The sequence below is a fragment of the Lepeophtheirus salmonis genome, chromosome 6, assembly GCF_016086655.4.
Source record: "Lepeophtheirus salmonis chromosome 6, UVic_Lsal_1.4, whole genome shotgun sequence".
NCBI classification, from domain to species: domain Eukaryota; kingdom Metazoa; phylum Arthropoda; class Copepoda; order Siphonostomatoida; family Caligidae; genus Lepeophtheirus; species Lepeophtheirus salmonis.
In genome coordinates this window covers 14057071-14079878 of record NC_052136.2, presented here as the reverse complement: position 1 = coordinate 14079878, position 22808 = coordinate 14057071, and the positions used below count along the sequence as shown (strand labels likewise).

Below are 22808 nucleotides of genomic sequence, written 5' to 3'. Positions count from 1 at the left end.
TTCACTACTCAAGAATTAAATAATAATGTCAACAGCTCAGGAAAAGAAAATTTACTCCTAAGGTAGCCAATTCCAAAAAAAAGGGGGAAATCAAAAAAATGCACCCAATTTTCATAACTATTTATACATGCATTGATATTTTATTTATTACACCGTCAAAAGAGGGTCTGTAAGTCTTCCTTGTGTTATACTCAACAGTCGATATAGGTTTAAATAAGTGACCATTAGAAGAAGATTCATCCAGAATCTATGTGGTAACTTTGTAATAATTTGTAGGCAAGGATTGCAGGAACACGTGTAATACCGTTGTTTTTGATTTTTTTTATACATCGAAATTGGTACGTCGGAACCAGATATGACCGCTTAGCACTATGACACTCTTAAATCGGGTGAGTCTTAGACCAAGTTTGACAGGTCAGGGTTGATCTTATCTAATGGTACACTTTTCTCTTTTTTTCAATATTAAAATTTACACCAGAGATTTTGTGAGGACATTTATTTAACAAAATCAGCTTTTATTCGACATGTGAACCCTCATCTCTAATAAATAACACGAGGCCTAAATCCTTCTTGCTGTAAGCCTCTAGATACTGGACATTCCTGTAAGGACTAGAAAATACAATTTCCTCCAGATGCACCTAGATAGAGTAGTCCAAGGGGTTTGGGGCTAGAAAGGAGGGTGGCCACATGTTGAGGTCCCAAAAGTCCAAATGGTTGTCAATCAGGAAGGACTTTGTCTTGGTGGCCTGATGACATGGAGCTCCGTATTGAGTGAAAACAAAAACATTTTGCTGGCCCAAGGTACCCTTTTCTTATCCAGAAGTTCGATGTAAGCGTCTACATTGAGCTGTTCCTTCCTTTCCATAAAATGTGAGTGCAGACGCTACAACGCCCAAAACCAGGATTCCTGCAGGATTTTGTTTTGAAGCTAAGACATTTTCTGGATGTTCGATTTTGAATTAGCAGCTACTCTGCTAATTCACAGTGAAAAAAATAATCAGAAAAGAGGAAAACTTTCCCCGAATTTTTGTTGGCCATGAGAAAATTTAGATCATTCTCTGCTCTTTCCCAGCGTCCCAGATTGCACTGTTCTTATGTATTATTGTCCTCCTCCTTGATTTTGTAGCAATGCTATTCTGGATTGAAAATAATAAATTGTGTATCACTAGATAAGATCAACCCTCTATATTTGAAACTATTTCAAAATTGATTTGAATTGCATTGATACTGCTTCATATAAGCTTTTTGCTGGGTCATAAAAAAAAGAATACACATGCGACCTCTCATCTCGAAGGTAAATCCCCCTCACCCCTCTAATTATCTTTTATTTCCTCTGACGTAATTGTCAATAAGGAGGAACTCTTCCCACACATGATAAAATTATCTTATCAAAGTAGTAGAAGTAGCTTGGCACAAACTTTTTACAGTTTTAATCTCACTTTGTTATCTTCTATCTACTTGTATTTGTATATAACTCGGATTGGACAAGAACTATGAATTATAAATATAACATATGTATGCATATATGTTATGTAGCTTTAGGCTTTGATGTGCAAAGTTACAAGAGATTGACTTGCAATCAGGATTTGATATTTTAATGCTTTATTAGCCACACATCACTTTCTGAACGGGACTTGTGAACCATGTTGAGTGGTCATATTAAAAGTGTCAAATTACAAACATATATAGTGTGCAAAGATACGTATCATGGGGTGACCGTATTTCGATTTCCAAAAAAAGAGGATACAGTTCAGGGGCATCCACATAGGGGGTCGGTTGGAGGGTCCCCCCAAAAAAAAATAACGAAGTTTTGCTTTTAACAAGTAAACTTAATGTAATTTTTTTGAAAAATTACATTAAATTTAATTTTTTGGAAATAGCTATGGCTTTTTTAAAAATTTCTGCAAAAAAATTTTATATTTTGAAATTTAATTTTTCAATTTTTTTCCGAAAAAAATTAATTTTCTGTGAATTATAAATATAAGCTAAAAGTAAAGCTTATATCACAAGAAAATAAAATCTTTTTTCTTTATAAAAATGTCAACTCTATTCATATATAAATTGTTTCACCGATGACGTAATCTCTTCAATTTTTGACCCAACCCCACGATAAACAAAATTTTTCTTATAAAAAAGGAAGAATGTAAATTTTATTTCATAAATAAGTTAATCAAATTTCTGCCCTTCTCTGCATGCAAAAAATTTCCTTACACCATCGTCAACTACTTTAAACGACATTTCTACTTTATGCTTTTAGCCGAAAAAGTATCGCAAAGTAATGATACTTATACTGTAGCCGGTACGATAAAATTCGTTGTGTATTGCGAATATGTCGTCTCAATCCCCTAGGTATTTTAAATGTGTAAATATAATATAGAGTGTACCATGAAATATTGTTACCTATAAATATACTTGCAACCGAGTAGCTGACAAAAACCCACAGCTATCATAAAAAATTTAACTTTTTGGAAAAAAATTTTAAATATCAAAATTTTTAGAAAAAAATACTAAAATCCCTAGTTGCAAAAAAAAAAAATTAATTTTTTGAGAAAAATTTCAAAAATCAATAGCTATTTATAAAAAATTAAATTATTAAATTTGATGATTTTTTTTTTTTAATATTACATTTTCTAGTAAAAAAGCAAAAATTATTGCAGACGCCCTGGACTTATAATCGACTTAACTTATAAAAATCAAGACGAAGAGATGAATTTATAAAAAAAAGTCCCTAGACGGTCCGTACCGAGTGTAAAAAGGGGACATGTCCGAGCAAACATATCGAAGTTGACTGAGAGTATTTCAATTGAGGCTTCTTTCATTATTAAAATGAAAAAATTATCATTTTTATCGACTCGTTAATTGAATCAAAATGGGTATTTAATTGTTTTTTTATGGTAGGCAGTAACAATGAAATAAATATATTTTCTTGGAAAGAAGAGACGTTAAAATATTTACAGCCCATTAAAACCACTTTTCTTTGGATAAATTAATGTTCTTTTTATCATTTTTGTATCCATATTTCGTAAATTTAAATTATAAGTACATATATGGATGTTCAATGGACATAAATGTATTTCAATAAATCGTCAAAATCCATCCGGATAATATAATTTATGTGTTTTTAATTTTAGATTTGTTAAAAATATGATAAATATTATTAAATGTGAAAAATCCTAGCTCAATCCAAAGTTTATATCTCAACAAAATGATGCCGCGGTGTAATTTGAATTTCGACTTTCTCTTACTGTTTAAAAATTTAGAAAATATCATGTTTTGACTTGATAGAGGGACACGTAATGGTTATTATTTTACATCCAACAATACCTATAGGAAGAACTTAATGTCTTGTTAGCTGATACCCTGAAAAAACTTAATGGGATTTTAAACGATAATTTTCACCTAAAATATTATAAAATATGGAAAATCCAAACTCAAAGTAAAGTGTATAAAACAAAACAAAAATATGGAAGGGAGTAATTTGAATTTTTCGACAGAAATTAAACAATCTCTTAGTGTTTAACATTACTCTAAGGTTTTGATTGGATAGAAGAACCAAAAGCATGGAAAAAGGCAGAGATGCAATTCTGGAGCTATCCGCGCGTGGAAAATCAGCATCAGAGATCTCAAAAAAGTGATGCACTGCAACCGCTCTAGTATGAACCGGGTGACCGCGAGAGGCACACCATAAACTCCAACATGGTCCAGAGCAAACGAGGCAAGCTGACCGTCAACGGGCTTACTCGTACATTTGACAGTAGCCAGACATCCATGCACTTCTTGGTAACAAACTTAAGCCTTAACGCCTACAACATAACTAATTGTTAGGCTTTGAAGCCTTTGGATCGAGTAAAGTGGGCAAAATCTTCGTCAACAAGCTTGAAAAGTAAGAATCTTGTCCTCCCCACAGCTCCGGATGTTCCCCATGTAATTTGATTGTTTTGGCTACCTGAAGGGGAAGCTTTTGGGAGTCCGATACACAGCAAAGGACCAACTGAAAGCCATCATATCACTGGTTGAGTCAACCTAGACCCTAGCTTTGCAAAGAACTGTTGTGCAAAGTTACGTTCATTATGGCAAAAGGCGGCTATATTAATTGATGATGTAAATGAAGTGTCCCTTGGTTGTATTTACGAGGGTCATTTGAAAATTCTGTGCAAATTCCGAGGGATTCCGAAACTGGCATGTTTACAGCGTCGCAAATTTGACCTAAAATTGTTGTCAGAATAAAAGAATGAAAAAATGATTGATTTTAATCGAAAGGCAATATGGGAGCTAATGTAAATAAAGGTTCTAAACTTTAGTTTCAGTTTTTGGGTATTTAACCTCATTCCACTAATTTGAATACAAAAGCTATAATTGGTTCAAATATATCTATGAAGCCCTCACCCCCCTAAAAAAATGTATTTTTCCATTTCACTAGAAAATTTAATTTTTGAATTTTTTTTATTTTTTTTATTTTTTTAATTTTTTATATATTTTTTTTTTATTTTTTATATATTTTTTTTAATTTTAATATTTTCAACTTGTGAAAAAAAATTCAAAAACCAAGTGGACACCCCTGAAGTAAAAAAAAAATTGGGATTTTCTTGATTTTTGTTCAAATTGTTCTATTGTTGACGAACCACATATATACAGTTAAGTAAATTCATACATGTATCTCCATTTTCATTGAATTAGGATAATACATAAATTATTGAAATGCATTTTAAATCAATTTAGATACGCTAAGCTTCACTATTGTATTATATCATTACTAACCCCATAATTAAGGAAGAAGTCATTTGAAAAAAGGGATCCATCATAATTAACTCATCTTTATAAGACAATAAATCAGTATTAACAAGCATATTTAAAAAAAACAAAAAAAAACATTATCCTTCAAGGAATTCCCTGATAAGTGTACACTTTACTGTGGTGCATAAGAGAAATTATATGTACCCTTCCAGTAAATTTAATATCTAGTTGAGTCTAGGGAAAAAAAGTTTTTGGTGTAGAAAGAGAGAGAGAAAAAAAGAAGGAAGAATAATTAGAAAGAGAAAGTGGTGATGGTAGATTTAAGTAAACGTGCTCTTGGAACTTATATAACTGCATCCTTTAGAGACCTCACAACAGGGAACCATGGCCACACTACTTTTTGAGAATTTATAATTATTATATACCCACAAAATAAAATGACACATACAAAAACGGTGCATTGACATGTTTTTACTCATAATTGCTGAGTAGTCTTCTTCTAGAGCAGTGACTCCCAATTTGGGCTCTTCAGTGCATCGTCTAGCACTCCGTGAGGCTATCAAAGTCATCAACAAACATCTTTTCTTAAAGTCATCAAAAAATGTATTAAAAAATCAATTAACCCAAATAGTTGAACTAAATTAGTTTTTTTTGAGCGAAAATATGATTCGAAATTAAATTCAAATTTTAAAAAAGGAAAGAAAGAAAAGAGCCATGCAGATTTAAAGCTAAACACAGTCCTGCCCTCAGTTATAATCCCTAGACAGATTGTGATTTGGTTCCCGTACAATCTGCTTCTCGTAAGACTCTTTATTAGCTAAGATCGGCCTGGTCCCCTCTGCAAACTTCACCAAGGGGTACTTTGCATAGCTAGGAATACGATTTGGGTATACACTGCGCACTTTGTTATAAGTAACATCAGTTTCATAATACCCATGAAAAGATAATTCCTTATATATTATTATACCATTTCGTCAGTTTCCATATAAGGAATTTAACATATTAATAATAAAATTTCATAGTTGAATAAAACAAGTATTTATATCATAATTTTTGAATAGCTTTGTTCAATGGATTCTAAAACTAACTTGTGGAGATAATTTGTTTCAAATAACAAAAATATAGACATGCTGATGGGACCAGATTTTGAGAGAATAAAACGACACAGGTGTTGTAACTGATGAAATATGTCAAGAACAGGTTTACATTTGATATTTGTAGATTCAATTCACTGACAAAGTATTGAGGTGAGTACATCTGTTGTGCCTCAATTCATTGTTTTATAAGTTATTATTATCCTATTTTTTTCACAATATGAACTACATTCATTTCATAACAAAAATTAAACGTTTCGTGTAGTTCAGGCTTGGATATTGATTGGAAAATGAGCCTGTTCATACTTTCCGTTCATTTTTGTGTACTTGAGAAAAAAATTGCACGATTAATGGAAACAAATCTTTCAACGCCCTACATTAACTCAACTTTATTTCTTCTTGGTTTAATCAATTTTAGCACTGACAGTTCTAAGACTGGACTGGACCATGGAATAAATAAGGACCAATACAACACTACAACTATAAATATCTTCGCAACCTCCATGAATTCACTAGGCAAATTTTGAGACTTGAATAAAAAATTGCGTAGGTAAAAAGGAAAAGTTTTTTTGTTGGCAACTAAATTAAAACAAAAAAATGAAAGAACGGATTTTTTTCAAAATGGAACGGATGAACAGAAAAACTGAATAGACCCAAGGTTTTTAATTGTATTATGAAGATAAAAAGTCAACTCTTTCACATAAAACCGTAGATGAGGGGAAAAGAATTGATTACTACCTCTCAATGATCGATTATAAGATTCAACAAAAATATTTATTTTACCTTATGAAATCATTTATAGGATGGTTAACTAAGAAAAATTAATTCTCGCCCATTGTCTTTGTTCAATTCATAGACAGTAAATATTATGTAAATCAATGGATTTGATGTTAATTATGGATATAGAAGAGTCTATTAAAAGCAGTGGACAGTATGAGGCCTATGGCTGCGGAGTCGGACTCTGTACCTTTTTTGAGTGGAATCGGAGTAGGAAAATTTGTAGCGGCTCCAACTCCGGCTACAAAAATGATTATAATTTATGTAAATAAAACTCATTTATGATCCAAGGCTTACATTAAGTGTTCGTAAAGTTTTTTCCTAAATGGTTATAAGTTATAGGTATTAAGTACTATTAATTTATGAAACTTGAAAGGTAAATCATTTATAAGTTTACTTCACAAATTTCAAACGTGCTCTATTGTTTATACAATCACAATTCCCGAACATATCTAAAGTATAAATTATTATGTTAAATAAAGCATAACCACTAGCCATTCTAATAACTAGTATGACTAGTGAATGAACTAAGTTAATTACTTAGTCTTGCGAATAGTCAATGCCATCAGAGTAAAGTTGCAGTGAGAGGTTGTTTGTATTGTTGCTCCTCGTTTACGAGTACATAAATTATGTTTAGAAACTTATTAGCTATAGATAGACTTTGATCCATTTAATTTGATGTTCCTCGTGTTAAATATCTTATATTCCGAATATGTTCTTTATAGCTGGCACAGTTATTTACTATATATAACTAATAACTACCTATAGCTATTATAAATTGGATCTATATTTATAGCCTCTAGACTCAAATGACTCAATCGTAATTATATAAGCAATAAAATATATTATTCAAAAATTGTGTGCAGGAGTCGGGGACATTCAAAACACTGAAGAGTCGGAGTCGGGCATTTTATATACTTTTTATCCAAAATTATCACAGAGGGATCGACCTGATTTAGGTAAAAAATATAACTTTAGATTTAAACAAAGGTTTTATTTTTATTTTGAAACTTACGACGAAAAGACTAATCAACTTAATTTTGGCTTCCAATCGGCTTTTCATTTAATAAAAATTAATCTGAAAGGAATGCATGGGTATTATATAGTCATATTTGAGATAATATATTAAATCGATAATATTTCTAAATCATTCCATTCTGAGATCAGTGGGCAAATTTATCCTCGAAAATTGGAAGAAGGAGAGTGATCCATTGGGTGTGACAACTGCTTGAATTAAATTTGTATTTTCTTGGGATGAACATAAAGAATTCATATCTAATGGGATATCCAATTCACTTGAACGTATTGCTATCCTATAATCTGGATTTCCAGGTGATTTCTTCTTGAATTTAGTATTTGGAGCATATACATTGAAAATGGCTTCATCATTCACCACACTGTTCTCCATATCTTCTTTCGAAGAGCTAAAAATATCAAGTCTTTTGTAAATATCTCCGAGACTTGTTCTATCTTCGGGTCGGAGAAGTGGTTTTACTTTCCCATAAGAAAAAGGTACTTCGCCACTCTTAATATCATATTCACTAGACTTGACACTCAAAGGAACTTTCTTTCTATACGGAGTATTAAAATCCGTTACCTGATATAGTCCTCTGTAATTAGAATGAAGTGGTTCCAAGTCTGGTATCGCGACTGCTTTAATAGGTTCAGATAGTTTAGTATTTGGAGGCAGTAGCTCAGGCCTTAGTTCTATGTTTAATCCCTTTGATTTTAATCGTGGTAATTTTATTTGTGGAGAGCAGGTCGGAATAAATGGAAGAGAGCGTTTACGACTATTTTTTGAAGGCGGCTCTGATTTTTTATCACATCGAGTTAGTCGAAACCCAAGCCGGTTAAGATTTGAATAAACTTGATACTCATTGAAAGAACATTTATTATTGATAAATAGAGAGTAAGCTTGTTGTACAGAGAGTGGAACATCCTTCTGCGATAATTGAAGTTGATGGTTTTCTGAAATAATTAATTAAAACGAATAAATCAATGAAATACTCATACATATATAAATTGAATAAGTAACTTAAAATGGTCAAATATATTATTAATAAGACCGTGTGATTTAAAAAAAATATAACTAGAGGTATGAGTAATGAGAGTCATATGAGTAAATGGATTCAACAATCTTTTCGATTAATTTTCCATTTTAATGTATAGTATTCATATTTATAAACAAAAATCTACTAAAACTATTGGAAAATGAATAAACTTATAAATATATATTGAAACTCTTAATTTCAATAAATATTACAAATTAATTAAACGATGGTTACTGATTCGTCAACTTTTTAATTATGCGGTTATTTTATAATATGTTAATTAGGTTCTACGACACTTTGCAAAAAAATAAAAATATATTTGATGATGATTAATGCGGCAATACTATGAATTTATCTACTCGATTACTCCAATGAAAAAAACATATTGATAATTAAAGAGTCAGAGACGACCTCGGGATATAGAAGTGTCGATCAGGATTTGACCAGGTATATATGAGCTCCAACACATTCAATCTAAACAATTGATCGATTAACATTGTCTTGTAAAAATTTCCTTCTATTCTTTAAACATACTTTCTCATTCTAATTTATTTATTGCGCGACTGACGTGATTAATGTTACAATAGTTCTATATAGCTGTTTGAGCCAATTTTTATAACATTTTCATAATTAAATTAATCAATTATTGCAAGTAGTGGCAAATAATTCACCATTTTATCTTTTAAAATTGGAGTAACATAGAGTAATCATAACCACATAGTCAAATGTGTCTACATAGACAACTTTCAGCACATACCAAGTATTTAGGGTAATTAAGATTTATTGTAAGGATATGGATATTATTATTATGCAGTCATTAACCCATTGAAAATGAAACAATACGGATCTCAATTGAAGATCAATTGTATATTTGAAAATTAAGTAAAGCTAGTGGAAAAGTTATCTTTATTGTGTGTCTACTAATGATTGCGATCCAGTAATAAGATAAATCTATATAATTTTGTTTTATCTTTGTAAAATTGAACATTTAATTCAATAGGAATATTTTGTAAAAATCGTATTAGTTAAATATTTTACAAGTATGTGGGATTTACATCTACTACTTTGTACATGCAAAAAAACAACAACTCAATCGAGCAGTTTGGGGAATTCGATAAACGTATATAAATACATATAGAACCCGCATAAGTCAAATCTCAAGAGATTAAAAGAATTTTCTCACTATAACAGAAATCCGCTGTATTGAATTAATTACAATATAACCCAACAAAGGCGGAAACGCTTCAAACGGACTTTCGTTTATAATGTGAATTTAATAAGTCCCAAATTAGTTATAAAAGACATATATATAACTAATTCAACCAGGCAAATTTATTTTATAATAAATGGATTTTATCGGTCTTTTGAGATCCAGCTTAAGTGGGGCTCTACTTTTACACTCTATTATAACTAATTCGGGACTTTAATAAATACCAACTATAAACGAATATCTCTATTCAGCGTTAACGCCTAAACTAGGTTCTACTGTATCTCAATTAAATGGTAGATCTAGGATCTAAATAGCAAATAAGATGTTCCCTAATATCCTGTATCATAACAATGATGGACTCTAAATATTAAAATTAATTACGACGTTGAGTTATGCTACTATAATAACATGATCATGCGCACCCTTTTGGTATATTTAGTCATTTATATTGTTTAAAATACCCTTGATAATATAGGTATATTGTTAGTTTGAAGACTGTGTAATGCCATCATTAGCATATGACTAAAGTCATTCAGTTTACCAGAGCACAAGAAAAGAAACGATACAACAATCAGTATTTAGGAATATAATAACCTTTTCTTTGATACTTCGTATTATTAAATACTAGCGGCAGTACCCGGAGCATTTGTCTGTCAATAACAGTGAATGTGCCACTAGGTTACTTTGTTTTTACTAAAAGATTTGATGATGCTGATAAAGCATTTTGCAATTTATTATTAGGAAAAATAATGAAAGGACATATTTTTTAATCATTGTTCATATTTTTAATACATAAAAGGTACAAATTTCTAATAAATCTTTATTAAACTCCATCAAATGACTTTAAGAGAACAAAAAGATTTCATACCTGCATTGAATACTAATTTATGCCTATAATAAGTAGCGATATTAAAATATAATCAAAGTAATAGATACTAAAAATCCCCAAAAAATGTCTAAATTTGTACAATTTTAATTAATATTTTGACGATTATGGACGAGAAAAGTATAAGAAAAATAGGATATTATTTCCATTGTAATAGTTAATTAATCATTTGTATCTACATTATGAAAATAAGATGTATAACGTTGTAATAATATATGTTTAACACATTTTAGGGTCCCACATATAATGCAACTAGGCATCGGAAGGATATATTTTTGACAGTGTTAAGATTGAAGTCCTTTTATTTGTTGGTCCCATTCTGACATCTATGAGTTCACTATTTTTCTTAATATTAATGAAAAGGGGGATTGATTGTTATACAACTTGGAAGAGCAATTACAACTCTGATAAGTGATTACTGATTGACATAATCATTTACCCGTCAAATATAAAGCCTCTTCATTCTTCAAGGTTAACCCCATGGATCCTCCAGTCCCAAATACAGACCATATCCTTCCAACTGGCCTATCTACGCATATTTGAGATTCCAAAAGATGCCCAAGAGATAATTGAGATTGATAAGTAATTCGAGGTGAGGAAATCTGCTTCCATAATAGAGCTCTATTTTGATCCACTCTTTCCTTTTCTTCTTGAGAGTTTGATGGAGATTGCAACTTGTAACCGTCCTGAAGAATCGGAACGACCGTTTTGGAATAATGTTCCTCAATGAGCTTGTGGGGATCCAACATCTGATCGATGATTGAAGATAGTATTTAATATTTTATTTTTATTGGTGTTGTACTCTGACGTATATGTATGACGTCACAAGAAATACCGAAGAGGGGGGATAAAAATAAACATAGTAAGTTAGGGTACGTTCACACATGAATCTCTATACCTAAGAACTAATCGATTACTCATTCCTTAAAGCATTATCTTATAATTTTACTTGGGTTTTATATACCTTTATCTGAATATCAAGATCACTCTAACAACATGTCACTTATTTCTCTTGTATAACGAGACTTTTTAATTGAACACTGGCTTTAATTACATTTTTAGAGTTTGAAAATTTGTACAAGAAATAAGACTTGAGAAAGAGGACTCCGTGTTTAGCTACATAAATCGCATATCTTATTTCTTTAAAAGTAAAAATAGTTGTTGTTTTTTTTAAGTGTTTGGAGTGAATTCTATGTTGAAGAAAAACATGCCATGATGAGGTGGGAAGAATTGATCATAATAAGTTATTGTATTAGGGGGTGGTCCTAGCAGCTTTGTTAATTGTTGTTCTTCTTTTGAGTCACGCAACCCCTTTTATTTATGCTCAATGGAAAATCTTAAATTTCATCTGAATTCACGACAATAATATTAATATTTTGATTGACAAAATTAAAAATATAATTATTAATAAGTAATACCCGAATTACTTTAGAAGTCGACGGAAGAGAATGAGTCTAGCTTCTCTTACTGCCAATTACACGGATTCCGAGGATGAAGACACAGATCCTCCTCCACCTATTGAGCCTTTGACTACCAAAGAAACCCCCGGATCTGAAAGCGTTTCGAATAAATCGACCCCTACACGAAAAATCTCGAAACTCGTGTCATATAACGATGAAGACGAGGATCTGGATGATGAAGAGAATGGGAAGATGGGGATGGAAGGGAGTGTAGATGAGGAGAAGGAAGGTGAAGGTGACGAAGAGGATGTCTGCAACCCATTAGAAGAGGACAATGTAGCGCCAGTACCCATGGATCTGGAATCTCCTCAGAATGATGAAGAGGACAAGATAGAGGAAGAGAAGAATGGAGGGGAGCAGAACTCTTCTGGAATCACTGTGGAAGCATGGACAGATGGAGTACAATTGCCCCCAGAGCCTCTAGGGGAATGCGATCCTTCATTACAAGAGAAAATCACAAAGCTAATGATGCGCAAGACTCAAAGCGGCTATGACATCAACTCCATTATTCAGCAAAAAAAGAACTTTCGAAATCCTAGTATTTATGAAAAACTCATTGAGTACTGTGAAATCGATGAGCACGGAACGAATTTGCCCAAAGATCTCTACGACGGACATTTATTTGGCAAGGAATCATACTATGAGGAACTTGCTAAAGTACAAAAGATTGAGATCGAGAGACGTGACAAAATTGCCAAACACAAGAAAGAGACAGCAGAGGCCATCTTTAAGCGACAACAGAGGGAAGCTACGGAGGCAGCCGTTGCGGCTGCAGCTAATGTCGTAAAAAGAAAAACCAAATGGAATCAAGTACCTACTACCACAGCATTACCTCAAATCGTTAGACCCGCTCCTATATTAGTGAGTGCATCCGCTACTGCTACTCAAACTGCAAAGACAATTCCAGCATTCGGAGCCCTTCATAAACAATGAGCTATTCGTGATCCACCCCTGTAAATTGTTCATACACAAAAACTCTATTCAAAAATATATTGTACACGTGTGATTATTATATTTACATGTCTCATAACTTCCTCGACAAATCTAATACAAAAGTTGTCCCTGTTTTTGCGAGAAGTTGTAAGGCAGGATCACAGACTTGGTTTGCCTACAAATTCATTATTTCAAGCAACAATTGACGCATTGATACTGTCATTGTTTTATACGTCTTGTCAATTATATTTGATTCTAAAGCCTAAATGTAAATTTGGATACATATATTATAGAAATATACCTTCTTACCAGTCGTCAGAAATTTAATCAAATTTTATTCTAGGTGCTTGTTGTTGATACTTATTCTTGTTTAATTATAACTGTCCTATGGCCTTGCAATAGATATATTATTAATGTATCATCACTGCAGATGTTATCTCTGAGATCTCCATTTTTCTAATCCTTTACGTAGCAAACCCTACTATATTTACCTAATATTGTTCTGCTATCATTAACTCCAATTGAAACATGAGGAATACTTCCTTTCTGTTAGTCGACGTGGCTTTTTACAAATGTTTCTATTTGACGGTTTATAACAATGGTGATATATAATAATTACTATAATCGATAGTTATAAAGAGTTTTTAGTCTTAAAAGTAATGAATAATTAATTTATACATTCTATTAGGAATCTCCTATTTTATAATACACCATTTACTTATTTGTATTTGATATCGTTGCATTCCTTTTTTCCTTCACCTATAGCAACGGCTAGAAGAATGACCAACGAATAGTTCATATTTCCATATTTTTCGATCAAAACTTTAGACCTAACTAATACAATCATAATAACGTAGACTCAGAGAGGTACTAAATTATTAAAGACAATAAGAAATTTGTCATTGTCTTCGCTACGTTTAAAAAAAGATCATATTTCGTTATTAATTCCTACTGGAAAGTTATTAATATTACAAGAATTATTTCTTATACATATAATAAAGAAGATTTCAGAGCATTGCAAATGAATGGAGGATATGTATTTAATCTGACATTACCCTCATAATATTATTTATAAAGTACAAACCCCAAAGCTCAAAGAAAGTAGCTCTAATAATAAGAAATCGTTAATATGGGTTCAGTATTTAAAGGAACACCTGTATTATTCTTTTAATATACCGTGTATTGACATATTCTAAGATAATATGAAGATAGTTATATTCCTTTTTATATAGAGGAGGGGACTTCATTACTTGGCAAAATAGTGTAGACATAGGGTAAAAAAAGCTAGGCGAGAAGAGTTAAGCATTTGCCACATGGACCAATAGAAATGCTCCGTGTGTCCGGTTCGTGGACCAATAGAAATGCGACTACAAGGGAGTTACATTAACATAATAATACAGTGAGGACATTCTTTTCATTCAGTTGTGAATCGTTGTTTCTTGGGACATGAAGTGTGCGGTAATTCTGTTTGCCTTCGTGGCACTTTCTCAAGCCGAAGTTTTCTTGGAGGAACGCTTCGACAAGGGTGGTAAGTGATGAAGAGGAAGGGTTTTTACATTCAGGGATTGATATGTTCTATTCCTAGATTTGGATGGATGGGTGGAGTCCACACACAAGGGTGCTGAGGCCGGTAAATTCGTTCTCTCAGCCGGAAAGTTCTACGGGGATGATAAGCTGGACATTGGGATCCAAACTTCCCAAGATGCTCGTTTCTACGCTCTCTCGAAGAAGTTTGACAAGCCTGCCTCTACTTTGGAGAAGCCTTTGGTTGTTCAATTCACGGTGAAGCACGAGCAGAACATTGACTGTGGTGGTGGATATGTGAAGCTCTTTGACTGTTCATTGGATCAAAAGGACATGCACGGAGACTCTCCCTACCACATCATGTTCGGCCCAGACATTTGCGGCTCTGATACCAAGAAGGTTCATGTCATCTTCAACCATAAGGGAACCAATCACTTGGTGAAGAAAGACATCCGTTGCAAGGACGACGCTTTCACTCATTTGTACACTCTGATCCTCAACACTGACCGCACTTATCAAGTCCTCATTGATAACGCTAAGGTTGAATCTGGCTCCTTGGAGGAGGACTGGGACTTTCTCCCACCCAAGGAAATCAAGGATCCTGCTGCTAAGAAGCCAGAGGACTGGGATGACAAAGAAAAGATTGATGACCCAGAGGACTCTAAGCCCGCTGACTGGGATCAACCACAACACATCCCCGACCCTGAAGCATCTAAGCCTGAAGATTGGGACGATGAAATGGATGGAGAATGGGAACCCTCTCAAATCGACAACCCTGAATATAAGGGAGATTGGAAACCAAGACAAATCGATAACCCCGCATACAAGGGTAAATGGATCCACCCTGAAATTGATAACCCTGAATACAAGTCTGAAGAGGCCAAAGATCTAGGAAAATACAAGGAAGTCTGTGCCATTGGTTTCGATCTCTGGCAAGTTAAGTCTGGTACTATCTTTGATAACGTTCTCGTCACAGACGACGTTGATCACGCCAGGAAGGTTGGAGAAGAAACATGGGGAGCCACTCAAGCACCTGAAAAGTCGATGAAAGATGCTCAAGATGAAGAAGAAAGGAAGAAGGCTGACGAAGAGGCCAAGAGCTCAGAACCCGAAGAGGATGATGAAGATCTTGACGATCTTGAAGAAGATGAGGATGATAAAGAGGTAGAGTATATATTATTTATTTCTTTTTGGTGGATTTGTTCTTATTTGTTTCTTTTTTGTTTTGCAGACCAAGGATGAATTATAAGCGACTTTGTGTCTCGGAAGAAGTTCATCTTCGTCAACTATCGAGCTAAACCTTTCCTATAAAGACTTTATTTAATGTTTTGTTTTATTCAGAAACTAGTGAGATTTTTTTCGGCGGTGAATCGTCATCGGTTGACTGAATGTGTTATTATGGTATAAATACTGAATTGTATGCCGAAATGCTATTTATATTTTTTAATTTCCATCAAATATAGTTCTTTTTGTTTTTTTACTTTGTTTGAAGTCTTGTTGAATCATTATTATTATTGTACATAGATATTTATGATATTTTTACATGGATCTTAGATCGTTACTGGCCTCATAGTACTGAAAACTTTCTGATGTTTGATTTTTTATAAATTATTAAGCTATACATATTTTAAATATTTTCAATTTCGAGCATAATGGGTCTTGACACTATCGTCTGAAACCTCTAAAATGCTGTACACGGTAAACCCACTGTGATGTAAAAGTAAGATTTTTCAAGGTATTTATATTATCAGTATTTTTTATCTCCTTAAAAAAACAACATATATACTACATCGGTTCATCAGCTCTGAATTGTAACCGAAAGTACCTCACTTTTTGCAAAATTATATGTATTTTTCTAGTTCTCTTCACTCTTCTTCACATTACACAACTTTCATTTGTTGTTACCCATCACGCCATTAATTTTTTTAATCAAGTATTTAATGAATAAAGTCAGGGATTTGAATCATGTAATATAATTCTCTATTTGTTAATACATGGACGCGTGGATAGTGACTTGTTTTTTTACTTACAATGGGATAAGTTAAGAATTAATTTTTATTATGAAACTACTTTCACTTGTGGGTATATTATCTATCTCAAAGACATATTTTTTCGTGTGGGAGTGAATTATTTTAAGTAACCTGGATCTACTGAATTGAGTTTTAAAAGTAGTAGGTGAATGATATATTTTCAATGAGTCGTTCGGGGTGCATTCATTTTACTTTCTATGAGTAAATATTGATTATTTTTCGCTTCACATAATTAAATATTTAATAGTAACCCAATAACATTTTCAAAAGGTGAATAATTTACATTACGAAATATGATGATTGACGTGAAGTATCTTCTGACAAAAAGTAAATTAATATAGACAAATATTCATATATTCGATATACCTGTATTTGGTCGTGCTATTTCGTAAAATGTGTTATTAAAAGGTTATAGTTAAATTTATATCTTTGCACGAGGAAATATTATGTACAGCTGCTATTCTAAGAATATTAGAAGTAAATTTCATCACAAATACAATGCATTAATTGAGAAAATTTATAAATCATGACTTAAAACGTATATTAAATTTGTTGTAGTAATCCCAGCAGTTTGATAGTAGATTGACAATGGAGAAAGATGAATAATTTCTTCAGTAGAAGGGCATGTTTATTCCTTAGTAAAGGGGAATTTGTTTAATTTATGTTGTCAAGGATATCTATAGCAAGGTATAATAACTATAGATTTCCTTGATGTAATGTTCTTATAAATAAATAAATTATCCATTGCTCAAAGACATCAGTACCGTTTTTTCATATGGGGGGAAGGGGAAGGAGGAGAGTAATGAGCCATTATTAAAGTTGTAGCCGTTCAGATTCTATTGGTCTCGGTTCCGGTCTCCATTCTTTTTTTTTTTTTTTTGGTAACACGTACTAAAAACAAGAGGCGCTGCTAGAAAATTAGGGCCCAGGGAATGATATTTTATTCAAACAGGGCAGCAGCAACCTTGTACGCAGAGTACGTAGTGCCTCAAGTTCCTGCAGGGACCCCCTAAACTAAATTTGCTTGAGACAATGGTTTTCAAAGTGTGTGCCATGAGAGGAGACTATAGGGGGGTGCAGGAATATAGATAATTGTGCATTGTCACAGTCTACACATACATAGTACACATGTTTCTTATAAAGAGTACCTTAGCTTTGACAAAGTAAAGTTAGGGAAACCCTCGCTTAAAAAATATTATAGTTATCATATTATTAATTATATGTAAGGGCCGGACAAGCTTAGTAGCAGACCTAGATCCATAATCTACCCTACCCCTTCCCTTTTTTATTTACACCGTCTGGTGCCTAAAACCACTTTTCCAGATCCATAAGAAACCCTCAGCTATTTGCAATTTTGCTATTTCCAAACAGTCATTGAACTCTACGAATAAAAGAATAAGAATGCATCAAGTTCCCATGATATCCATTAGGATAAACTTACCTAATACCAAACTCCTTTTGTAAAAATTAGAAGGTTATTTTATCACTAATTATTAATTTATTAAGATTTTAAGAAATATTATTGATAACTGAAAGGCTAATGTTGACATAATAATGGAATAATTTGATCATTATGCTTGTTAGGTGTTCATGAGCTGAAAGCTTCAATAAATTGTCATCGTCATTCTAATGAGTAAGCACTCTGTACTTTAAATCTCTATGGTTCCTTCAGAATACTTATATTTTAGTAATTTGTATTTAAATAGTCAAAAATAAGATAATTAATATATCGATCATCCATGGCCTATGGAATATTACTACATGATCCTCATTCGATGTACCATAAATCCTTCATTTAAAATTAACCATCTCATTTTTTGGTTGCAACTTGTACTCATCAGGATATCAATGAAATTTCTAATACTATCCGGAGGAGCCCAAGCTCTAATCACGCAACCTGTTGAGGATAAAAACTTCATTTTTTTATGAAAAACTCATGTTGGTAAACTTAAAGCAATATTTCAATGAAGACTAGATTCCTTGGATCTTTAAAAGAGTAATAGTTTGTCGTTGTTGTTGTTTTATATTAACATGACGTGATATTTTAAGCAACTCTTCCATTTTGGGATAATATTTGAAATCCCAAAAATTTGTTCTTTAACAAAAAATATTAGCCTGACAGAATTAAAGTGTTTTCTAACATAAATATTTAAAGTATTATCAGACTTATTATTTAAACAGATGATGTGTTCTTCAAAACTAAATTCATAACTTCAGTTTGGGTTTGTACAAGATCTTTATGTAGTAAGTTTCATTCAAATAATTAATAAATATGAAATTAAAATTTTTATTCTTTGATTGATCTTTGGATACTAATGTGATTAATTCATAAAGTAAAATGTATTTGCACAATGAGTCAAATGGATAAAGTGTCGTATAATTCAAGTGTTTGGATTTAGAGCCAAAATCACAAAATATTATTCCAATCTATAAATGATGAATAATTGATTCTTAGATGTGTGTAATTTTAAGTAAATTGCTTATGATTATTCATTATTTTAGAGAATGAGAATTTGAATTTAATTTCGAGAGTATGATTCAAATTTGAAGCTATTTTAAAATTATGTGACTACAAATTATATATTCCTATACGTATGTTTTGTGTTCCAAACCGACTCTGAGAGAAAATACATGTGACTTTTCTGACTCCCGGCTCAATCATCAGTCATAATTATTAACTTATGGGAATTATATGCACCTAGTTAATAAAAATTACAATATTTTGATCCTTTTAAGAATAGAAATGTAGAAAATCAATACAATTTGAAGGATTTTTCCAAATGGTTATATTTCGGCACCAAATATAAAATTTTTGTTCATCCCTATGAATTAATTACATTATGAATGCAACATTAAAGGTTAAATAAAACTTATAAATAAATATTCCAAATCCACTCAAATCGTTTCGTAAATACATGCAACTTTACAAACTCCTAGCTCAATTAAATGTAACTAAATAAAGTTACATTATTTTGATCCTTCTTAACTGATGAATTGGGGATATGAGTTATCGATACAGTATGTATGAGGGTGTTATCTCTAAAATACAAATAATCATCGTTATGAATTAATTACATTATTATTCAAAGATCAAATGAGGATATAAGACTCAAGGAGATGGTACTTGATACTTCATATTATTTGAATGAAGCCAGTGCAAGGTACTGAATGAAGCTTACTATATAATTTTGTGCATACCCGATCCGATCTGAAGTTGTATTTTTGAAGAGCAAATTCAATAGTTTAAATAATTAGTTCATTGATTTTTTTAAGTTTAATTTAGAATTTTTTTTTTCATATTTCTGCTTTGATTTTGAGTTGTATACATTAAGTAAATCCATCGTTTTTTGCTCAAAAACAATGTTTTAGGATTTCAAATATTATCCCAAAATGGAAGAGCTTAAAATAACAAGGGATTTTGAGCGAAAATTACAACTACGACAAATAGTATAGCTTTATAATTGTTCATAAGAGTTTACCAAGTGGAATTTATCATCAAAAATGATGTTTTTCACTACGGCAGGTTGCGTGATTGAGAACCGCTGACCTATATAATAACATAGGTCGGTGATTGGAACCCAAGAAAATATAAATATTATTTTCTTCGATTGGAACTCATTGATATATTATATAGCAAGACATAGTCCTTGACGTAGGCTAAACCAATGAGTTCTTATACTAGTATAAGAACTGATTGGGTAAACGCTAGCTTTATCTGAATTTCTAGCTAAAAGTGTTGCCCATTTAAGCAACAGTTGTAGCTAGCTCTAGAATGAAAGAAAAGCAAAAATGACGTCATAGTAGTTTATATTGGTTTAATCAATAAGTGGGAGTCTGTTATTTATAGTCTTTTCATTCCTCTTACTCAGTTTTAAGAAAAGAATGTCAAGTGAAGGAGAAGAAGTTCGAATCCGTGATCCTCGTAGAAGGGAGGTGCAGGAGTTGGAGGAAGAGGAGTTTGTGGTGAACCATGGAGCCAAGAATGTGATTATGCTCTTTACTCCAGTGACGCTCTGTATGGCTGTCGTTGTTTTGACGATTTCTTCTGTGACGTACTACACGGAAGAAGATGGGAATTACTTGGTCTATACTCCCTTTCATGAATTGTCAGATAATCCTGGAACGATTGCGTGGAATGCTTTTGCTAATGCAGGAATCCTTTTGGCGGTTATAGCAGTGATGACGGTGATACTTATAATTTCCTACAAATATAAATGCTCTTGGCTCATCCATGGGTGGCTCTTCCTCTCCTCCTTCATGCTTCTCTTCTTGTTCTCTTACATTTTCTTAGGTACAACCCACCTCATTCCCTCCTTCCATTCATACTCAAACTCCTATTTGTCTTCATTCTCATTCTAGGTGAAGTTCTCAAGACCTACAATCTCCCTATGGACTACATCACTTTAGCCTTTATCATGTGGAACTTTGGAGTGGTTGGAATGATGTCCATTCATTGGAAAGCTCCCTTATTGCTTCAGCAATCCTACTTAATTTTTATATCCGCTCTTCTAGCCCTCTTTTTCATCAAATATCTTCCAAACTATACGACATGGGCAGTATTGGCAGTTATTTCTCTATGGGATTTATTTGCAGTTTTAGCGCCATTCGGCCCTCTTCGTATCCTTGTCGAAACAGCCCAGGAACGGAATGAACCCATTTTTCCATCTTTAATTTATTCTGCGGGTATTATGTATTCGGTCATTGGAATGGCAGATTCCTCCAGTGATCCTAAGCGACCTAATAGACGAAGAGATAATCAAAGAATGGCTGCAGAAAATCAGAGTCAGGAACTTTCCCCGCCTCCTTTACAACAACAGCAACAACCTCCGGTTGAGGAAGAAGAAGAGGATCGAGGCATCAAACTTGGTCTTGGAGACTTTATTTTTTACTCCATTTTGGTGGGGAAAGCGTCCTCCTATGGAGATTGGAACACGACTTTAGCTTGTTTTGTAGCCATTTTAATAGGACTTTGTCTAACCCTTATGTTCCTTGCCATATTTCGAAAGGCACTCCCGGCATTACCCATTTCTATCACATTTGGACTCATCTTTTACTTTTTAACAAAGGAAATCATTACTCCCTTCATGGATGAAATGTCGTCACGTCAAATATACATATGAAACCTTTACCATTCCAGTGTATTATCCGCATTTAATTTAATGTCAAACCAAAACCCCATAACCAAATAGCGTGAATTTTTCTATTTAGTATCTAAAAATTTAGTAATATACCTAACAATATTTTTTTTAAAGCATCTAGATATTTTATCTTGAAAAGTATTCCTTCTGTATTACAATAAGTACGTCACATCTTTTCAAGAGAAATCCGAAGAAATGACGTATGTCATACTTAATTTATTTAATAAAATATTACAGAAATCACTCAAATAAAATCAAAATAACAATTCTTTAACTATACTATATATATATATATGTGATCTGTAAATACAAAATCAGGCTTAGACGATTGTTATCAAAATCCCTTAATTATTTTCTATGGGGTTCTTTAGGACTGATGTTTTAATTAATAAAAGAATAATCTTAAAGAATTAGATCGAAATTTGCAACATTGAAAAGGCGGGAAGGATACATTTGTAGGAATCCTGGAAAATTCCCCACCCCTGGCGAATGCCCACCTATACTAATAAACCAATTTCAATTAAAACTATTACATCTTGCTTATTCAATGGATTCAGGGATAGATGATTTCTTTCCCTAACTTTTCAGATATTTATTTTCATCGTTTCAATATTTCAATACACGGCCGGAGCTTTAAAGATTTAAATTGAATTGATGGATGACGTGGATCATCAAATTCTATTCTTAGAATCATATACTCAAATAACTAGAATTTCTTGGTTATATTGAATATTCCATGATCGATTTTCTAGAACTGTTATCAATCCAACACCGACAGATTAAGTTCTTACTTCAATATACCCAATTATTGAGTCAACACAGAGACGGCATAAGGCCACTGTGGCAGAATTGGTCCCGCACTTCTAATAGGCCTCGCGCTCGATTGAAAAAATACTTTAGAAATTTTATTTTCCAAAAAAAGGTAATTTGAGAAAAACTAGAAAATGTCATTCTAAAAATTAGTCATTTTA

General features: G+C 32.5%; 4 protein-coding genes across 4 annotated transcripts; 3 read left to right on the top strand and 1 right to left on the bottom strand.

Annotated features, from left to right (window-relative positions):
* Positions 1–7584: 7584 nt before the first annotated feature.
* On the bottom strand, positions 7585–11717 carry Tsen54 (tRNA splicing endonuclease subunit 54). Its single transcript, XM_040714291.2, has 2 exons — positions 11192–11717; positions 7585–8573 (listed from the first exon to the last, which is right to left on the bottom strand). Exons 1-2 carry the CDS (start codon positions 11499–11501, stop codon positions 7753–7755), a joined length of 1131 nt encoding a protein of 376 aa, XP_040570225.1. The 5' UTR covers positions 11502–11717; the 3' UTR covers positions 7585–7752.
* Positions 11718–12200: 483 nt separating this feature from the next.
* Positions 12201–13467, top strand: LOC121119592 (uncharacterized). Its single transcript, XM_040714293.2, has one exon. It carries the CDS (start codon positions 12201–12203, stop codon positions 13143–13145), a length of 945 nt encoding a protein of 314 aa, XP_040570227.1. The 3' UTR covers positions 13146–13467.
* A 1046-nt stretch (positions 13468–14513) lies between these two features.
* On the top strand, positions 14514–16149 carry Calr (calreticulin). The gene is made up of 3 exons (XM_040714035.2): positions 14514–14673; positions 14731–15833; positions 15901–16149. Exons 1-3 carry the CDS (start codon positions 14592–14594, stop codon positions 15916–15918), a joined length of 1203 nt encoding a protein of 400 aa, XP_040569969.1. The 5' UTR covers positions 14514–14591; the 3' UTR covers positions 15919–16149.
* A 4352-nt stretch (positions 16150–20501) lies between these two features.
* Positions 20502–21827, top strand: Psn (presenilin). The gene is made up of 2 exons (XM_040714819.2): positions 20502–20990; positions 21059–21827. The coding sequence occupies exons 1-2, from the start codon at positions 20582–20584 to the stop codon at positions 21817–21819; spliced, it is 1170 nt and encodes a 389-aa protein (XP_040570753.1). The 5' UTR covers positions 20502–20581; the 3' UTR covers positions 21820–21827.
* The last annotated feature ends 981 nt before the right edge of the window (positions 21828–22808 follow it).